The following is a 14,955-nucleotide window of genomic DNA, read 5'->3' as shown; positions in this document are numbered from 1 at the left end:
CCTGTGTCTCATTAAAATCCTTGTGATGATGAAGAGTTTAAACTCCTTCAGTCCACATAGAAGTGGAGCTGTAGTCTTAGAGAACGTAGCACCAACAATCATGTGTTTGCTTTCGGATATAAAGTTATTCCGTGATGACAAATAAATCAACAAACCATTCAGTTTTTCTCTAAAATATGATCCGACAACTCATGTGGGAAGAATCTTATTGTGAACGTATGGTTTAGTGTTATGTTTTAGAAAAACAAAATATGAGTGGTTCAAATCAATCCAATAAAAGTCTTTATGAATGTTAAATTAAATATCTGACACAGATACAGCCTGGGTTTTTTTTTAGTCCAAACTTGATGATGAAGCTTGAGCAAAGACGTTTGTAGTCCTTGACGACAAGGATGTGAAATCCTTTCTTTTCTTTTCACAAGAGTCGACAAATGCTGCATGACGTCAACTTAATAAAAAAGCACGTCTACTTTGTGTTCACACTTACGCAGATGTATTTGTTTTTTTTGCATTTTCTATACTCAATAGAAACGCAGACAGCAGCTGAGTTTGCGTCAGTGTGTGAATTCCATACAAACATGTTTGCCTGGTTTTGGGAACACAAGTTAGATAAGCCTGTCATATTGATAGATGTGGAGGGGGGCAGTCTTTACCCAGAAGGATGCAGGAAGTCTTCTTTACACCAAACTTAACACCATGTGGCAGTGAAGCAGACTGACAAGCAGAGCTGCATTCTTGCAGCTTAATGTTTCGATTTCAGAACAAAGCTAAAGCTAAAGACCCAGCTCTTTCATGAACACCTAACTTAATGATGATGGTTCCGATATCATTGATGATGATGATGATGGTTGTCACGATTGTTTTTGTTTGATAACAATGACTTATAAGATGGTTTCTATACTGATTAGAGATCTCAAGAACTGCCTTCAATGTTGTGCTTTGCCTCTGGTCACTTCCTGTCAGCACCTGTGTGTCCAATCAGACTCAAAGCTGATTGTTTGCTCTTACTGACATTGTTCCCTTTTTTCTAGATCCTTGCTTGTGTTGTACTTACTCGCTGATGCACGTCGCTTTGGATAAAAGCGTCTGCTAAGTGAATTGTAGAATTGTAGAATTGTAGAACACAGAACTTACATTTAGTTTAATTTATTTGCACATTTTTTTGAAGAGTCAAACAGAAAAATAAAACAAATAAAACACATGTGCAGGTGAGGTGGAAACCCATGAGGGCTTTTCTCAAAACCCTCACCTTAAGAGATGAAACAAAGTGAAAATAAAACAAAGTAAGAATATTTACTATCACAAATAAAATGTACCCAATTTAAAATGACATACAAACATTGAAAGCATAAAAATAGAGCAAAACAGGAAATACAATTTATTGGGGGGTCAAAATCATTTTGTGGCCCCACACCAGTTATCAGTTGAATGGGTTCCACTAAAGCAGGGATGGGCAACTTTGGTCACAGCAAGGGCCACATTCATTTAATTCTCACTGCTGCCAGGGCGCCAAATTGTAGAATACAAAAACGATTAAAGTCAATTATGTCTCAAATTTAACTCAACATATACAAGTGATCAAATATTATTTTGGACATATTTTGGATTTTCATGATTTCATGGCAGATTTTGTCATGTTTTCTTCATGTTTTTCAATTAATTGATATGTAAGAATTGACCTGAGGGCCACGTTGAAGGTCGATGGGGGCCACCAGTTGCCCACCCCTGCAGTGGTTAGCTGCACTAAAGCATGCCAAGAGAGAGAGAGATTTGCATACTACAGTGTTTCCACTTATTACACCTGAAATTAAGGTGACCATACATGCAAAGAAAAATTCAAATGTATTTTCCAGGGTCTTAGTTTTGCTGTTTTGTGTATTTAAATCATGACCTCTTTAACTCGAATATATCCAAATAAACACTCGATATCTATGAAATCCTTCCAAGGAACACCTCTTTTTTTATGTTTATTTGACATTAGTTAAGTTTGTTTTTTACAATCAAGACCTGCCCATGATAGCATCTGGGATAAAAGTGAAAGCCACACAACTTCACACGCCCGTACATGTGAAACCTGTCAGAGTTGATCAGGGGTCACACAGTCTTTAAAGTCATTCACGGGGGCTTGTATAACCTGTCTGTGTTGTTGCGGGGACAAAACGATTAGCAAGGCTGCGTTATGTGTAAACTGTAATTATGCTTCAGGCTGCACGTCACACTCTGGTGTTGTTTCAACACGCCCTCGTGTGTTTTGGCTTTACTTTTGTATAGATTGAGGCTATTTACAGGTCTACTGGGGAACAGGGTCAAGATTAGCAAACCACAGTTTAGAGAAAAAAGAACAACGAGGTCTACTGTGGACCAATGGTATGCCATAAGAGCACTCAATGTGTAGGTTGCAAACTTGTTTGTGTCTCTCCACAGAAACTCCAGACACTCTAGACTGTATACAAGACGTGGATATTGACTCTTGGCTTCAGAATTCAAGCCAATGACAAAGATCTTTAAAATGACAGTCTTTCTATTGGTCAGCGGGAGTGACTACACTTACAGGCTTCAGCAGGCTTTGGCTGTATGCAGGATAAATGTTATTGTGGGGATCAAACCAGGTGGGACGCCCAAATGCAATCCATGACCATCACATGATGACGTTTTTGCTTTTTGTTTTTTATTTAAAGATTTATTTTTGGGTCTTTTTTGGAGTGGATAGAGTCGGAAATCAGGGAGAGAGAGATTGGGGAATGACATGCATGAATGAAGCCACAGGTTGAATTCGAACCTGGGCCGCCCGCATAGAGGACTATAGCCTCCGTACTCGGGGGGCGCACGCAAACCACTACGCTACCTGTTGACCCACTGACACCATGAACTTGAAGAGTTACGTTTGAAAGTAGTCCTGTGTTCTACTCTTCTACAATTCATTTCTTTCTACAAAGCGACGTACATCAGAGAGTAAGTACAACACAAAAGCAAGGATCTAGAAAAAAGGGAACAATGTCAGTAAGAGGAAACAATCAGCTTTGAGTCTGATTGGACACACAGGTGCTGACAGGAAGTGACCAGAGGCAAAGCACAACATTGACGGCAGTTCTTAAGAGTTCTAATCAGTATAGAAACCATCTTATAAGTCATCGTTATAAAAAAAAAAAACATTGTCACAACCATCATCATCATCAATAATATGGAGACCATCATCATTAAGTTAGTAGGTATTCATGAAAGAGCTGGGTCTTTAGCTTTTCCTTAAAGGTGCAGAGGGTTCATGTTGGGGAAACCAGAGTCAATAACTCTCAAAAAACACTTGAAAGTAATTACCGGTGAGTAAAAAAAATAAAGAATAAACGGAGGTATCTAATTTGTAACAAACAACTGCAGTAATTTATTCTTAACTCTACAGTAGAAATACTTCTCCCTGCCATGCACACTGCCTCCTCTCCACTCATCAATCATATTCTCTTGTTAGCGTAGACACTACATGAAGGGCTGCGCCTGATTCAGTGCTCCCCACCATCCATCAAACACCACAGCAATACAGCTTGGATATACTGTACACAGTGTGATAAGGGAGGAGAAGACAAATATTTGGTTTCCAATATTTACACAAGGTCTTTGACTTCTGGATGAAAGTAAACAGTAAAAAGACGACTACCCTCCTAAGTATTTGTCAACTGTTCGTCATAGGCTTTAGAGGGAAACTAACTGAGTGTACACTGACTTTAAACGTTAAAAAACGACAGCAATCTTTTCTGATTGATGTTTCTCTACCAGGAGTGTCACAATTTAGATTCCCCGTCTAAAAATTGATCATTAGCTTCCACAATTCAATAACAAAGTTGACGATTTTCCCGCTTCATATGTCTTTACATCGGTTACATCGGTTTCTTGAACAAGTCAGAAAGGTGGGAATAAAAAAAGCTTCAAAGATGACACAGTAAAAGGGATACTTTGCATTTAGCTTTGTATCATTAGAAACCTGGTAGTATTTTTGACTGGTCGTGCATTCCGCCCTCATTTTCCCCTGAGATGTGAAATCTTTGTATTTTTAAGTTTGAAAACGAGCTTCTGATGACGTTACGGTTAGCGGGGTGAAACTACAACGCGAGTTCCTCATATTTTCGACCACTGAAGCTACAGACCAATCACAGATCAGTGGGTGGGAACTCACTCCCAGAATCGAAACTTAACGTCCGCCATATTGCTTGGAAGCTATGCTAACAGGCTCTGTGGAGAAAGCTGATAATGGCGGAAAAATATAAATATAGCGGTGAGACGGCTGCTGCCACTTTCTGCCTTTTCTCAGCCAAGAAGGCACCAACTTCAAAATGTATTTCACATTTCTACTACATATATGACCCAATGTCAATACAGATTCATGTTGCAATGGGTGAAGTATCCCTTAAAGCTAATCACACCGCGGTCAGTGCACCGAAAGAAACACTTTAAAAGAGATTAATATCCCACTTCCTCAAGTTGTGAAACTGCACCTGAGTGCAACGCGTTCCACATCGCCGTGCCAACAGGGGATGAGCTTCAGATTATTCTAGACCTTTACACAACAGACACTCAGGTCCCACAACCATTGACCTCAACAACCACCACCCCCTCCTCGATATGATTGCTTGAAAAGAAAGCAAAACCAAAAATGTTTGACATTGACCAAACTTGAGTTTCTTTTCCAACTGATACTCTTCAAAACCACTTGTGATTGCAACATGCCATAAAAACAAAATGTCTACTGAAGTTTTCATTTAAAATATTCTGAAATTTGGTGTTTGATTGGCAATTAAAGTGTCTTTTGATTTGTTTTTTCCCTTTTACTGACATATGCAGGTTTCACATTATTTGAAAGAAATCAAAGTATATTGGTAAAAAAGAAAAAAAACTGCCGACGGACTCCTGGAGCTCGTAATACTTTTTTCCAATGACTTCATTACCTTTTCATCATTTCATGATGCACCACATGCCAAGAGCTTATATCGGCGCGACTCCCCGCCCAAGAGCTAGAGCGTCAACTCTTTACATGCCATGCTTGTGTGAAATAACTTCTTATCTGATTCACCTTAAGAGTAGGTACTGAAACAACTCACAAGTTACGTTTCCTTTTATCAACTCAAACCCTGTACTCTTCCATGGGCGCAGAACTGGTTTTCACACAAAGAGGCTGTGAAGAAGGAAGATGTCATGGGGCAAAATGACTCACAGTCCATTCCATTGTTTGTCATGAGATTGACGCATAGACTGTAAAAATAACAGACTGAAGTCATTGTTTAAGGTATCCTGGTTTGCACTTACTGTGTTGAAATGTTACTTTAAATTAGGGGAAAGAACAGGTTTGTATCAGCGTTGAAACATTACTTCAGCTTCTTTTACTACTTCTACTACATGACAACACACAACGGCAGCAGTTGTGTGTTGACATTGAGGACATTTTTAGCATTAAGCTCTTATAATAAGGAGTGTTAGACCATAAACATTGACAGTTTCATCTTCAAGTGTCACTAAACCATACCAGCAGTATTTTAAAATCTACTCTCTGACAGACTGGGAGCCAGACTGAGGTTCTGAGGTCTGTGTTTAAACGGATTTCATTAACACCAGCAAGCTGTGGACGACAGTTTGAGTTGGTGTATACTAGAAATTATAGCTTTCTGGGGAAAAAATACTATTTAACGTAAGGAATAAAAAGTAAAAAAAAACAAAAAAAAAAAAAACTGAATTGGTAAAGTAGCCGAGTGGTTCAGTGTGCACGCACCATGTACTGAGGCTGGGGTCCTCCAGCTGGGCGGCCCGTGTTCGAGTGAGACCTCTCCTTTCCTAAATGTCATTTCTCTCTCTCTCTCTCTCTCTCTCTCTCTACTCTCTCTCCCCAATTTCTGACTCTATCACTGTCCTGTCTCTAAATAAAGTTATACAAAGCCCCCAAAAATAAACTGCATGACCTCATCATGTTTTAAGCGGATGTCACATGACTTGGAGGCAGAAACATCTGTCACATTTTTTGGGAAACTCTGTAAATTGTGCTGCTGGCACTCTTGGCCAGGACACTCTTGAAAAAGAGATTATTCGTCTAGACAAGTTTTATTTCCTGGTTAAAAAAAGGTTTAAAAAGAATCACTCAGTAGGACAGATAATTCCTTCTCTACATCACACCTTACGGTCATCCTTTTCCACTGTCCACTGGGAAATTCTAAAACAGATTGAGGTTTAAAAAAACAATCTCAGCTTTTTTGAATTTTTTTTATATATCTCTCCTGTGTGTGTGGTTAAGTAAACTAAGTGAAGGTATGTAACGCCTCTTTACTTTCTCTCTGGGTTTTAATTTAGGCTTTTTTTTATAACAGGGTGTGTATGTTTCGAGGAAGGGCCTCTGCTGATCATCGTGCTCTAATATTACGGTTGTAACTTGTGAAACAACTCAGAGTTCATAATTGCCTTGACTTTCCTGTTTTATTATTAGGGAGGGTTTATGTTGATTAGAAACCACAGAGCACAAAGGCCATATTGAAGCACACACACAGGAGCTGGCACGACCCTGACTAACCTGTTCTTGGCATTGTGTTGCTGGTCTCATGACTGGTTTCATATACCAACCAGTGCATGCACAACTCAAGGTGCCTCTCTTAGAATATGGGGAAAGACAATCTGGGACTTTTGAGACCACAATTAGCACTTTCTCTTTTCTGGATTGTGATTGAAAAGTTACAGTGATCAACTCTGTATTTTTGTGCAATTTAAACAGTGTGGGGGTGTTTCACCTGGTTTATAAGCAAACAAGACGTGGTTTAGAAACAGGTCTCAATATTGTTGGACTTTTTTTTTGCATTTCATCAAGATGGCGGTTCCAAGATAAGCATGTGAAATCGTTAAGTGCCAATATGTCTTCCAAGCCACTTAGAAAGTTAATCTTGGTGTCAACATATACATTTCCTGGGTCAAGGAATGCATTAAAACATCATTAGATGATTATTTGTGCGAAGATCAAATACACATGTTAATTTTGGCAATGTATTACATCATTTTCCTTGGTTCCTATTAATTCATGTCCAGCTGGCCGCCATCTTGGAACCGCCATCTTGATGAAGTGGCTCCCCCCCCCCAAATTGAAATGGTGATGGACACTATGTGGAAAAAATGTGGTGCTTTTGTCAGGCGTGTCCCCATTCTTCCCAAATCTGGTCCTAAACTGCCTGACTAAAAGGGTCGACCTGAAAAGAGAATCACTGGCCGTGACTGTGGCCAGCTTTGAGGTATAACAAACATAACACTTTGAAACAAACTCAGCAAACTTTCCTGCAGTAAGACCCGCAGCCCTCAGACATGCTGGCTTCCAAGAAAAGACAGTTTTTTCGCACAAGCTTTTTTTTACATTTTAACATTTCATTTTCTTTACTTAAAAAATCTCAAAATTCAACCTTTAATAAATGTGACCGACAATGTTAGTGCATTTTAACAAACCATACTCTTAGATTTGACTCATGAACCCTTTGGTCTTTGGTGTTTCAGCCATTATCTGGACATTGGAAGAATTATCAGATTGAATGGTGATAAATATGGATATTATAGACCTGTATAGAGAATCCAGCAGATAGCCTTTTTTAATTTGTCCCGTTAAGAATAATCGTGTTAATAATCGGGCCAATCGTGCTTGAGTACAGCACGGTACAGATGGCCAGTGTGACCGCGCCCTAAGAACCTCTTTTCCAAAAAAGACCTGGACAAGACAGCCAATAGAAAAAAAACACGAAGTGACAGACAGTAAGGGCGACCGCTACTTGAAATCTTCCGACAAAGATATTTTGAATTAATCATTGTCAGGTTGGATTATATGATACATTTATCCACAGCTTAACACTTACAATAGTAAGACTTCAATTTACATTTCAGAGTCGTTCTGTGACTTTGTTTGAAAGTGACACCATCATATGAGATAAGACAACCATCAAGCGAAACATTTTTCACTGAACAGATGGAGTTTGTTTCCTTATCGTTAAGGAATGTTCTTCTTTCCTTACGGGCATTGTGAGCCCATAAGGAAAGAAGGACATTCCTTAAACTCCAACAGTCAGCGATAATATACCTGAGTGCAGTGACATGGAAAAAATTTCATGTTTGGTTTCAATCACACACACGCCCTTAAGTCCTGAATTTCCACCTGCCCCCACCCTCGTGATGTCAGAGAGGTTTTTTTTTTTTTTTCCTCTTCTCTACACGAGGTTTAAATAGTGACACCAAGCAAACAAGTGTCACATTCTTACCTGGCATCCCGTTAAGAAACACCAGCAGTGCCACACCTGATTAAAACCTACACAGGATCATTACATCAAGGAACTGCACACAACATTTCGCTTCTAAACAAATTTCACCCATCTCTGGAAGTTAAGACGACAAGAAGATCTACAGGTAAGATTTTTAATACATTATTGAATATGCGTAAATGACTTAAAGAGGATTTCTTCATGATTTGGATTCAGAGTTTCCATAGATATATCATTGAAGGTTTACCATTTACTGTGTTGGAAAAATAAATCCTGTAAGGTTTTTTTTTTTCTTTTGCAGTTTTCGAAAGCAAATTGTTTCATAAAAGACAAATAGTTGGTGTGAATTCATATGTTTTTCACTTAAAAAAAAAAAAATCACATTTTCATTATAACAAAATCAGGGTTGTTTCTTTAAATCGGAATCATCTCAACATCAAGTTAATAACTTAGGAAAAATGTAATTTCTTTAGAAAAATGTAAACCCTGTATTGTGACAAAAGTTTCAAAGTAAAAGCATTCATGAATAAAAACACATGTTCTGTGTTCATATTTATCATTCTTTAATTACAGGTTGAAATGTTGATTTCTTTCCCTATAATTAATACTCAACTTTATGATCTTTTAAAGAGTATCTTTCATTCCCGATTTCTCAGTTGATTATTTTCCTTTAGTTAGTACAGTTAAAAAAACAAAACAATTGTAATCATTTAAAATTTTACTAAGCTTTCCTTCAGTCACATCTTCAATTTGATGAAGATCGCCATCGGTGTTCAGTTAATTAGTTGACAAACTCGCCTCTCTGCCTTGTGTCTGATCACCTGCAGAGCCTGATACATGCCCTGCAGGTGATCAGAGAGAGAGAGAGAGAGAGACGCCTTCTCCTGTTAGTGCACCGATGGGGGTGCGACATAAAATTTGACCCCTGTCCCATACCACTGCTTTTTTTAATGAACAAGTCTCTTCAACACAGGTTTAAACTGTCGTGATAAGAGAACATCGAGTGACATTTTTTCAAAACAGGAGGTTGCGTTATTTGGCTGTCTCTTAAGAAACGTTCATAGACATGTGGTGCAGATGTCTGATGTCAAAAGATCAGACTCATACAAGTACAGAGAAATGCTAGGAACTCTGTGTGTGTGTGTGTGTGTGTGTGTGTGTGTGTGTGTGTGTGTGTGTGTGTGTGCAGATAAAAAGAACTGAGAGGTAGTAAAGTGAGCAGATTAAAGTCTTTGTGCCACGTAGTTTGGGAACATCCCATTATTAATCTATGAACTAGCCTAATATCAGTTGTATTGTATTTCAATGTTTGTTCACGCTGATGAACCACTCCCTGGGTGCAACCTCCATCGCCACATGTACAGGTTCATTCTGTGGGAAACACTGACCAACTATAATAAACAGAGGGGGAAAAAAGACACCCACTCATTTCAGAGGATGAAACAGCCAATGTTTGACAAATTTCTTTATCAGCAAAAAAAAAAAAAAAAAAAATACTGATGAATTGGTTGCTGTTTATTTACTGTAACTATAATACTCAATTGATACCTTAATATGAAGGCTATACGTTAATGGTTCATAATTATGTGAAAAAAAGGTTTTGGTATGGTTTTAAAAATACTGCATTACACATTAAAGCCTATAAAAGTTAAAATCTTGCCTCCCAACAAGTTTGTAAAAGATTTCTGAATACAGTCACTGATGGATTATGGTCACTGAGTTTGGTTGTGTAAAGCACATTTATATTTTGCTCATTGGTATTGTAGAACATGAACTTCTAGACCTGCTACTGCATGGATTCAACATCACGTGTCCAACTTTATTATTGAACTAATTTCAGCCCTTTCTGCTCTAGGTATGGACGGCAGACTCTTCTTTACTGTCCTGTTTGTGACGCTTTCCTGGATATCTGTTGGCACCTTTGCCCAATCATCAACAGCAGCAGCAGGCACAACAATGGCGCCTACAATGACAACAGGAAACGACATGACAACCGCAGCAGGTGCAACAACAATGGCGGCATCCATGACAACAGGAAGCGACATGACAACCGCAGCAGGTGCAACAACAATGGCGGCATCCATGACAACAGGAAACGCCATGACAAGCACACCAGCTGCAACAGGAAACGCCATGACAAGCACACCAGCTGCAACAGGAAACGCCATGACAAGCACACCAGCTGCAACAGGAAACGCCATGACAAGCGCACCAGGTGCAACAACAACGGCGCCATCCATGACAACAGGAAACGCCATGACAAGCACACCAGCTGCAACAGGAAACGCCATGACAAGCACACCAGCTGCAACAGGAAACGCCATGACAAGCACACCAGCTGCAACAGGAAACGCCATGACAAGCGCACCAGGTGCAACAACAACGGCGCCATCCATGACAACAGGAAACGCCATGACAAGCACACCAGCTGCAACAGGAAATGCCATGACAAGCACACCAGCTGCAACAGGAAACGCCATGACAAGCACACCAGCTGCAACAGGAAACGCCATGACAAGCGCACCAGGTGCAACAACAACGGCGCCATCCATGACAACAGGAAACGCCATGACAAGCACACCAGCTGCAACAGGAAACGCCATGACAAGCACACCAGCTGCAACAGGAAACGCCATGACAAGCACACCAGCTGCAACAGGAAACGCCATGACAAGCACACCAGCTGCAACAGGAAACGCCATGACAAGCGCACCAGGTGCAACAACAACGGCGCCATCCATGACAACAGTAGCAGCCCAACTAACACCCAACAATAACGTGTCAACGCTTGCGGTGAGTGATACAAAAAGTAGAATAGAACAGAGTAGAACCAAGAGAAGCTGCTTTTATTGATAGTGTTGACCTTCGATTTTTAATTACCCAAATGTTTCTTGTCTTTTTTGCAGACATCTTTCAACAGAAGTGGCTGTGGAAGTGAAAAACTCTGTGCGGCCGAGCCCTCTACGTGCGACCCCTCTGCTACAGGATCATGTTTCTTTCTCGGTGCGCGGAGGAGTGGCGGTCAAAACTTTGAGCTTGAGCTCTCAGGAGAGTCATCCGGCTATGTTGCAGCAGTCCTGTCGCCTGACACCTCACTGGTGAGTCAAGTGCAGTAATTCACTCATACTTTAGTCTAAATTCAAGTGTAAAGGCCTTTGCACATCATGTCTGATATTTTCCTCTTAAATTTCCACCTGTGTAAAAAGAAATACAATCTCATGTTGTGTCATTCATGTTAGCGAAACATTTATTTTTATTTTTATTATGTGGTGCCGATGGAAACCCATTTCTGCCAGTTAACTTTTTTTTTAATTAAAATAATAAAGTCATAATTATGAGATAATAAAGTCATATGACTTTTTATCTCATAATTATGACTTAATATGGGCAAACAAGGTTTCTGTGCTTAGCATCTTTTTAATCAGATAACGGATCCAAAAAAAAACGCACACACGAAAAAAAATACTCACTGTGCAAATACCTTAAACCAGTTTATTGACCATTCCTGTTTGTTTTTTCTACAGGGGGGAAACGACACAACCTATGTTTGTGCAAATAACAACGGTAATGTAAAATTCTTCGGCGCCAACCTCAACAACGGCCAGCTTACAGAGGCTACGGTCAGTTTTACTTTTATTAAGACTAAGTAAGACAAAAAATTGTTCAGAGTATGATGTAATTTATGGCATTGATCTCTTAAGCAGAAGTGCTTTAAAGGCTTTATATGCGATTTTTCACACTTAAATGTAGAAATCAAGTATATCCTCTGAAAATAACTCTGTGAGTCATGACTGTCTACAATGGGTGTAACACCCGAGTCCCACTGTCTGTGATGTTTTCAGAGTTTTCCAAGTCATATCTTCAGTTTGTTTATATCGCCGGCCGGCTGACTCCTCCCCTCACGTATAAAAGTTGTTTAATTGAGGGACTAGAGAAAAGAAGAATAACATACTGTACTCACTGCTTAACTGTGTTTCTAGATCACGCTCATTTCAGGTAAATTTACATGCAGTGTGAAGATACGAGCATAATAAAGATCGCTAGCATTAGCATGCTAACACAACAATGCACCGCGAGTTGTTTTGATTTCATGCTGGTGCTCAACGGCGACATCTACTGGATATAAAAATCGCATATAAAGTCTTTAATGTTCTGTAGTTTTAGGTTATAAATCACATTGTTACACTGACTCAATCAAACAAGGTGCACATAAATGCTACAACTTGAGCAATATCAGTTTTACATGTGTTTTCTTTCTATGCTCTGTAGGTCAACGCAAACAATGTGAAAGGAAGCATTAATGGAAATATAATCCGGTGCACATTTGATGCCACTGTATCAACCACACAACAAAGAGCATCAACTGTAACACTTGGAATACTCACAGGATCTTTTGACAGCAGTAAGCTAACAAAAAATAGATGTCCACACATTTCATATGAACTTTCAACAATCACAAACAGAGTCACAAAGATCATGACTTTCATGTCGTGGTAACAATGTGATTCGTTTGCTTGTGCTTTCAGCTTCTGGTGCTGTTGGAACCCCAAGCACCCAATTGAGGAGCAATCCTGTTGACCTGGGAAATCCCAATGCCACAGTCACAAATGCGAATTCACCCGACACCACCACCGCTACCATTACCACTGCTAGCCATGCCATTACACTCCAGCAATCACTCACGCAAGGTAAGCATAAGCCATATGGTAACATTCGTAAGAAAGCAAAGTTATCCAAAATATTCCAGGAGTAAGATGTGAACAATGCCTAATCCTGTTTTTCCCCTCTGCTCTTCCATCTTCCTCTATAGCTCTGCTGATCACTGTGAGTGTGCTCTGTCTGGCTGTGCTCTGAGGAAAGTCATGTCAAGACAACAATTACCCACCTAATCATATAAAAAAATGCTAATGCTACATATAAACTGTTAAAAATCTCCCTGGAATCCCAAATATATTTGCATGATGCTTCATTCTGTGTCAACTCACTGCAGGAGAAAGAAGAAAAAGTTGAAAGGTTGTCACTTTTAGATAGCCTTCTGACTGCTTTCACATCTTTTACGGGCTCTAAAACAGGTTCTTAGACTTTTGGATTGTTTTTTTTGTAACTATAGGACTGCTGGATTTATGTCCAACGAGTTATATACTGCAGAGAAAAATGTTTGAAAAAAGCTTTGCCTTTATTCAGGCGGCCGTCTGTTTTGAAAAGCTCTCTCTCTTCTTTGGAAATAATTGGGTAAAAAAAAAGATGCTGACGCTCAGAAAAAGTATCATGGACACAGGGCCTTAATCTTTGAACGGTTAGAATCTTGCAAAAAAAAAACAACCACGAATGCTTATCAACCCTGGAAAAAAAATGGAAATCAAATGATGAACCAATACCTTGTTTTCACCAGCAGAGCTCAGCAAATACAAATGGGGTCAAAACCTCTAATCAAGAGCAGAGGAACTAATGAAGAACATTTTGTTATCAATTCTGTTATTACATATTGACCTTCAGAATAGGTAGGTGCACCTTTATTAAAGACCAGAGTTATTTTTGCTTCATCCCATGCTCATCGAAGTGTTCTTGTGACACATGCTGTACAAGACAAGAAAAGTATGAACGTTGTCCCTCTTTCACTGTTTACGGTAAAAGAACAAACAGCACTTCTGAAATATGTTGATTTTGTTATTATCACTAATATAATATTGTTATTTTATTTTTGAGATGTGAATGTGTATGCTTGAACAATGGTGATAATGAAGCCATCACTGGCTGATATCTGATTGTGTGTGCGTGTGTGTGTGTGCGTGTGTGTAAATGAAGAAAATATACTGCAAATGAGTTGTCGCTTATTTAGAATGCTAATATTGGTGAAACTGACTTTGCATTATATTACAGTTGAGTTTGATTTTGTACATCATTTTGAAATAAATATGTAATGTCAAAATATCTGAATCGTCATTTGTTTAATCTGAACTTTTAGCATTATGCATTTTTTTTGTTTTGTTTAATTTAACTCTCAAATTAATTTCCGTTGGGGGAATATCGCAACCCAAACCCCTAACCCCTTTTTGAAATAAAAAAAGGAAAAACATTTTGGTCACATCTGACCCAGGCACATCTCAAAGTGCATTTAACAGAATATAAAAAGAAATGTCAGTGCTATCAAAGCTATCAGTACCCATAACAAGTGCTAACAGTAATTAACACACACGTATACCACGTCTCCTACATTGGAGAAACATAAATACGTTCGTTTTAAATCACTACATGTGTGATTAGGCATGGCTTTATTATGCATCCTACATTATGTTGATATGTAGGCCACAGTTATCCTGATGACTTTCTTAGTGGGAGAAGTGACTTTTTTTTTTCTAGAGCAGTGACTTTTGGCTCGTAAGATGTCAATGCAATCCGAAGGCATTGGTGAAGAGTATTGTCTGTCAGGGAGCAACGAGAGCTGCTTTTTGTTGAGTTCATGTGCGAAAAGCTTGATTCACATGTATATGTTGATCCAAACATGCTGAGCACAATGATTGCTAGTTTCTTCACGTTAGGGAACTGATGAACATTGACATCACTCCAAAACTTTGCAGGCCCGTTAGTGTGAAGCTCCTGTGCTTTGGTTATGGATGACTGCATGTCGACAACTTCGAGTATGAATTACCCCTTGTCGATGGAAGGGACCACTTCCTTTGCTCTGACGGACAAGTCCCCT

The 14,955-nt window shown here is 39.2% G+C and overlaps 1 protein-coding gene across 1 annotated transcript; it reads left to right on the top strand.

Annotated features, from left to right (window-relative positions):
• The first annotated feature begins 10,274 nt into the window (after positions 1 to 10,274).
• On the top strand, positions 10,275 to 14,186 carry si:cabz01007794.1 (uncharacterized). The gene is made up of 6 exons (XM_020648835.3): positions 10,275 to 11,048; positions 11,162 to 11,353; positions 11,780 to 11,875; positions 12,525 to 12,657; positions 12,782 to 12,943; positions 13,066 to 14,186. Exons 1-6 carry the CDS (start codon positions 10,281 to 10,283, stop codon positions 13,107 to 13,109), a joined length of 1,395 nt encoding a protein of 464 aa, XP_020504491.2. The 5' UTR covers positions 10,275 to 10,280; the 3' UTR covers positions 13,110 to 14,186.
• The last annotated feature ends 769 nt before the right edge of the window (positions 14,187 to 14,955 follow it).

Source organism: Labrus bergylta, chromosome 22, assembly GCF_963930695.1.
Source record: "Labrus bergylta chromosome 22, fLabBer1.1, whole genome shotgun sequence".
Taxonomy (NCBI): Eukaryota; Metazoa; Chordata; class Actinopteri; order Labriformes; family Labridae; genus Labrus; species Labrus bergylta.
This window is presented reverse-complemented; position numbering and strand designations above follow the sequence as displayed.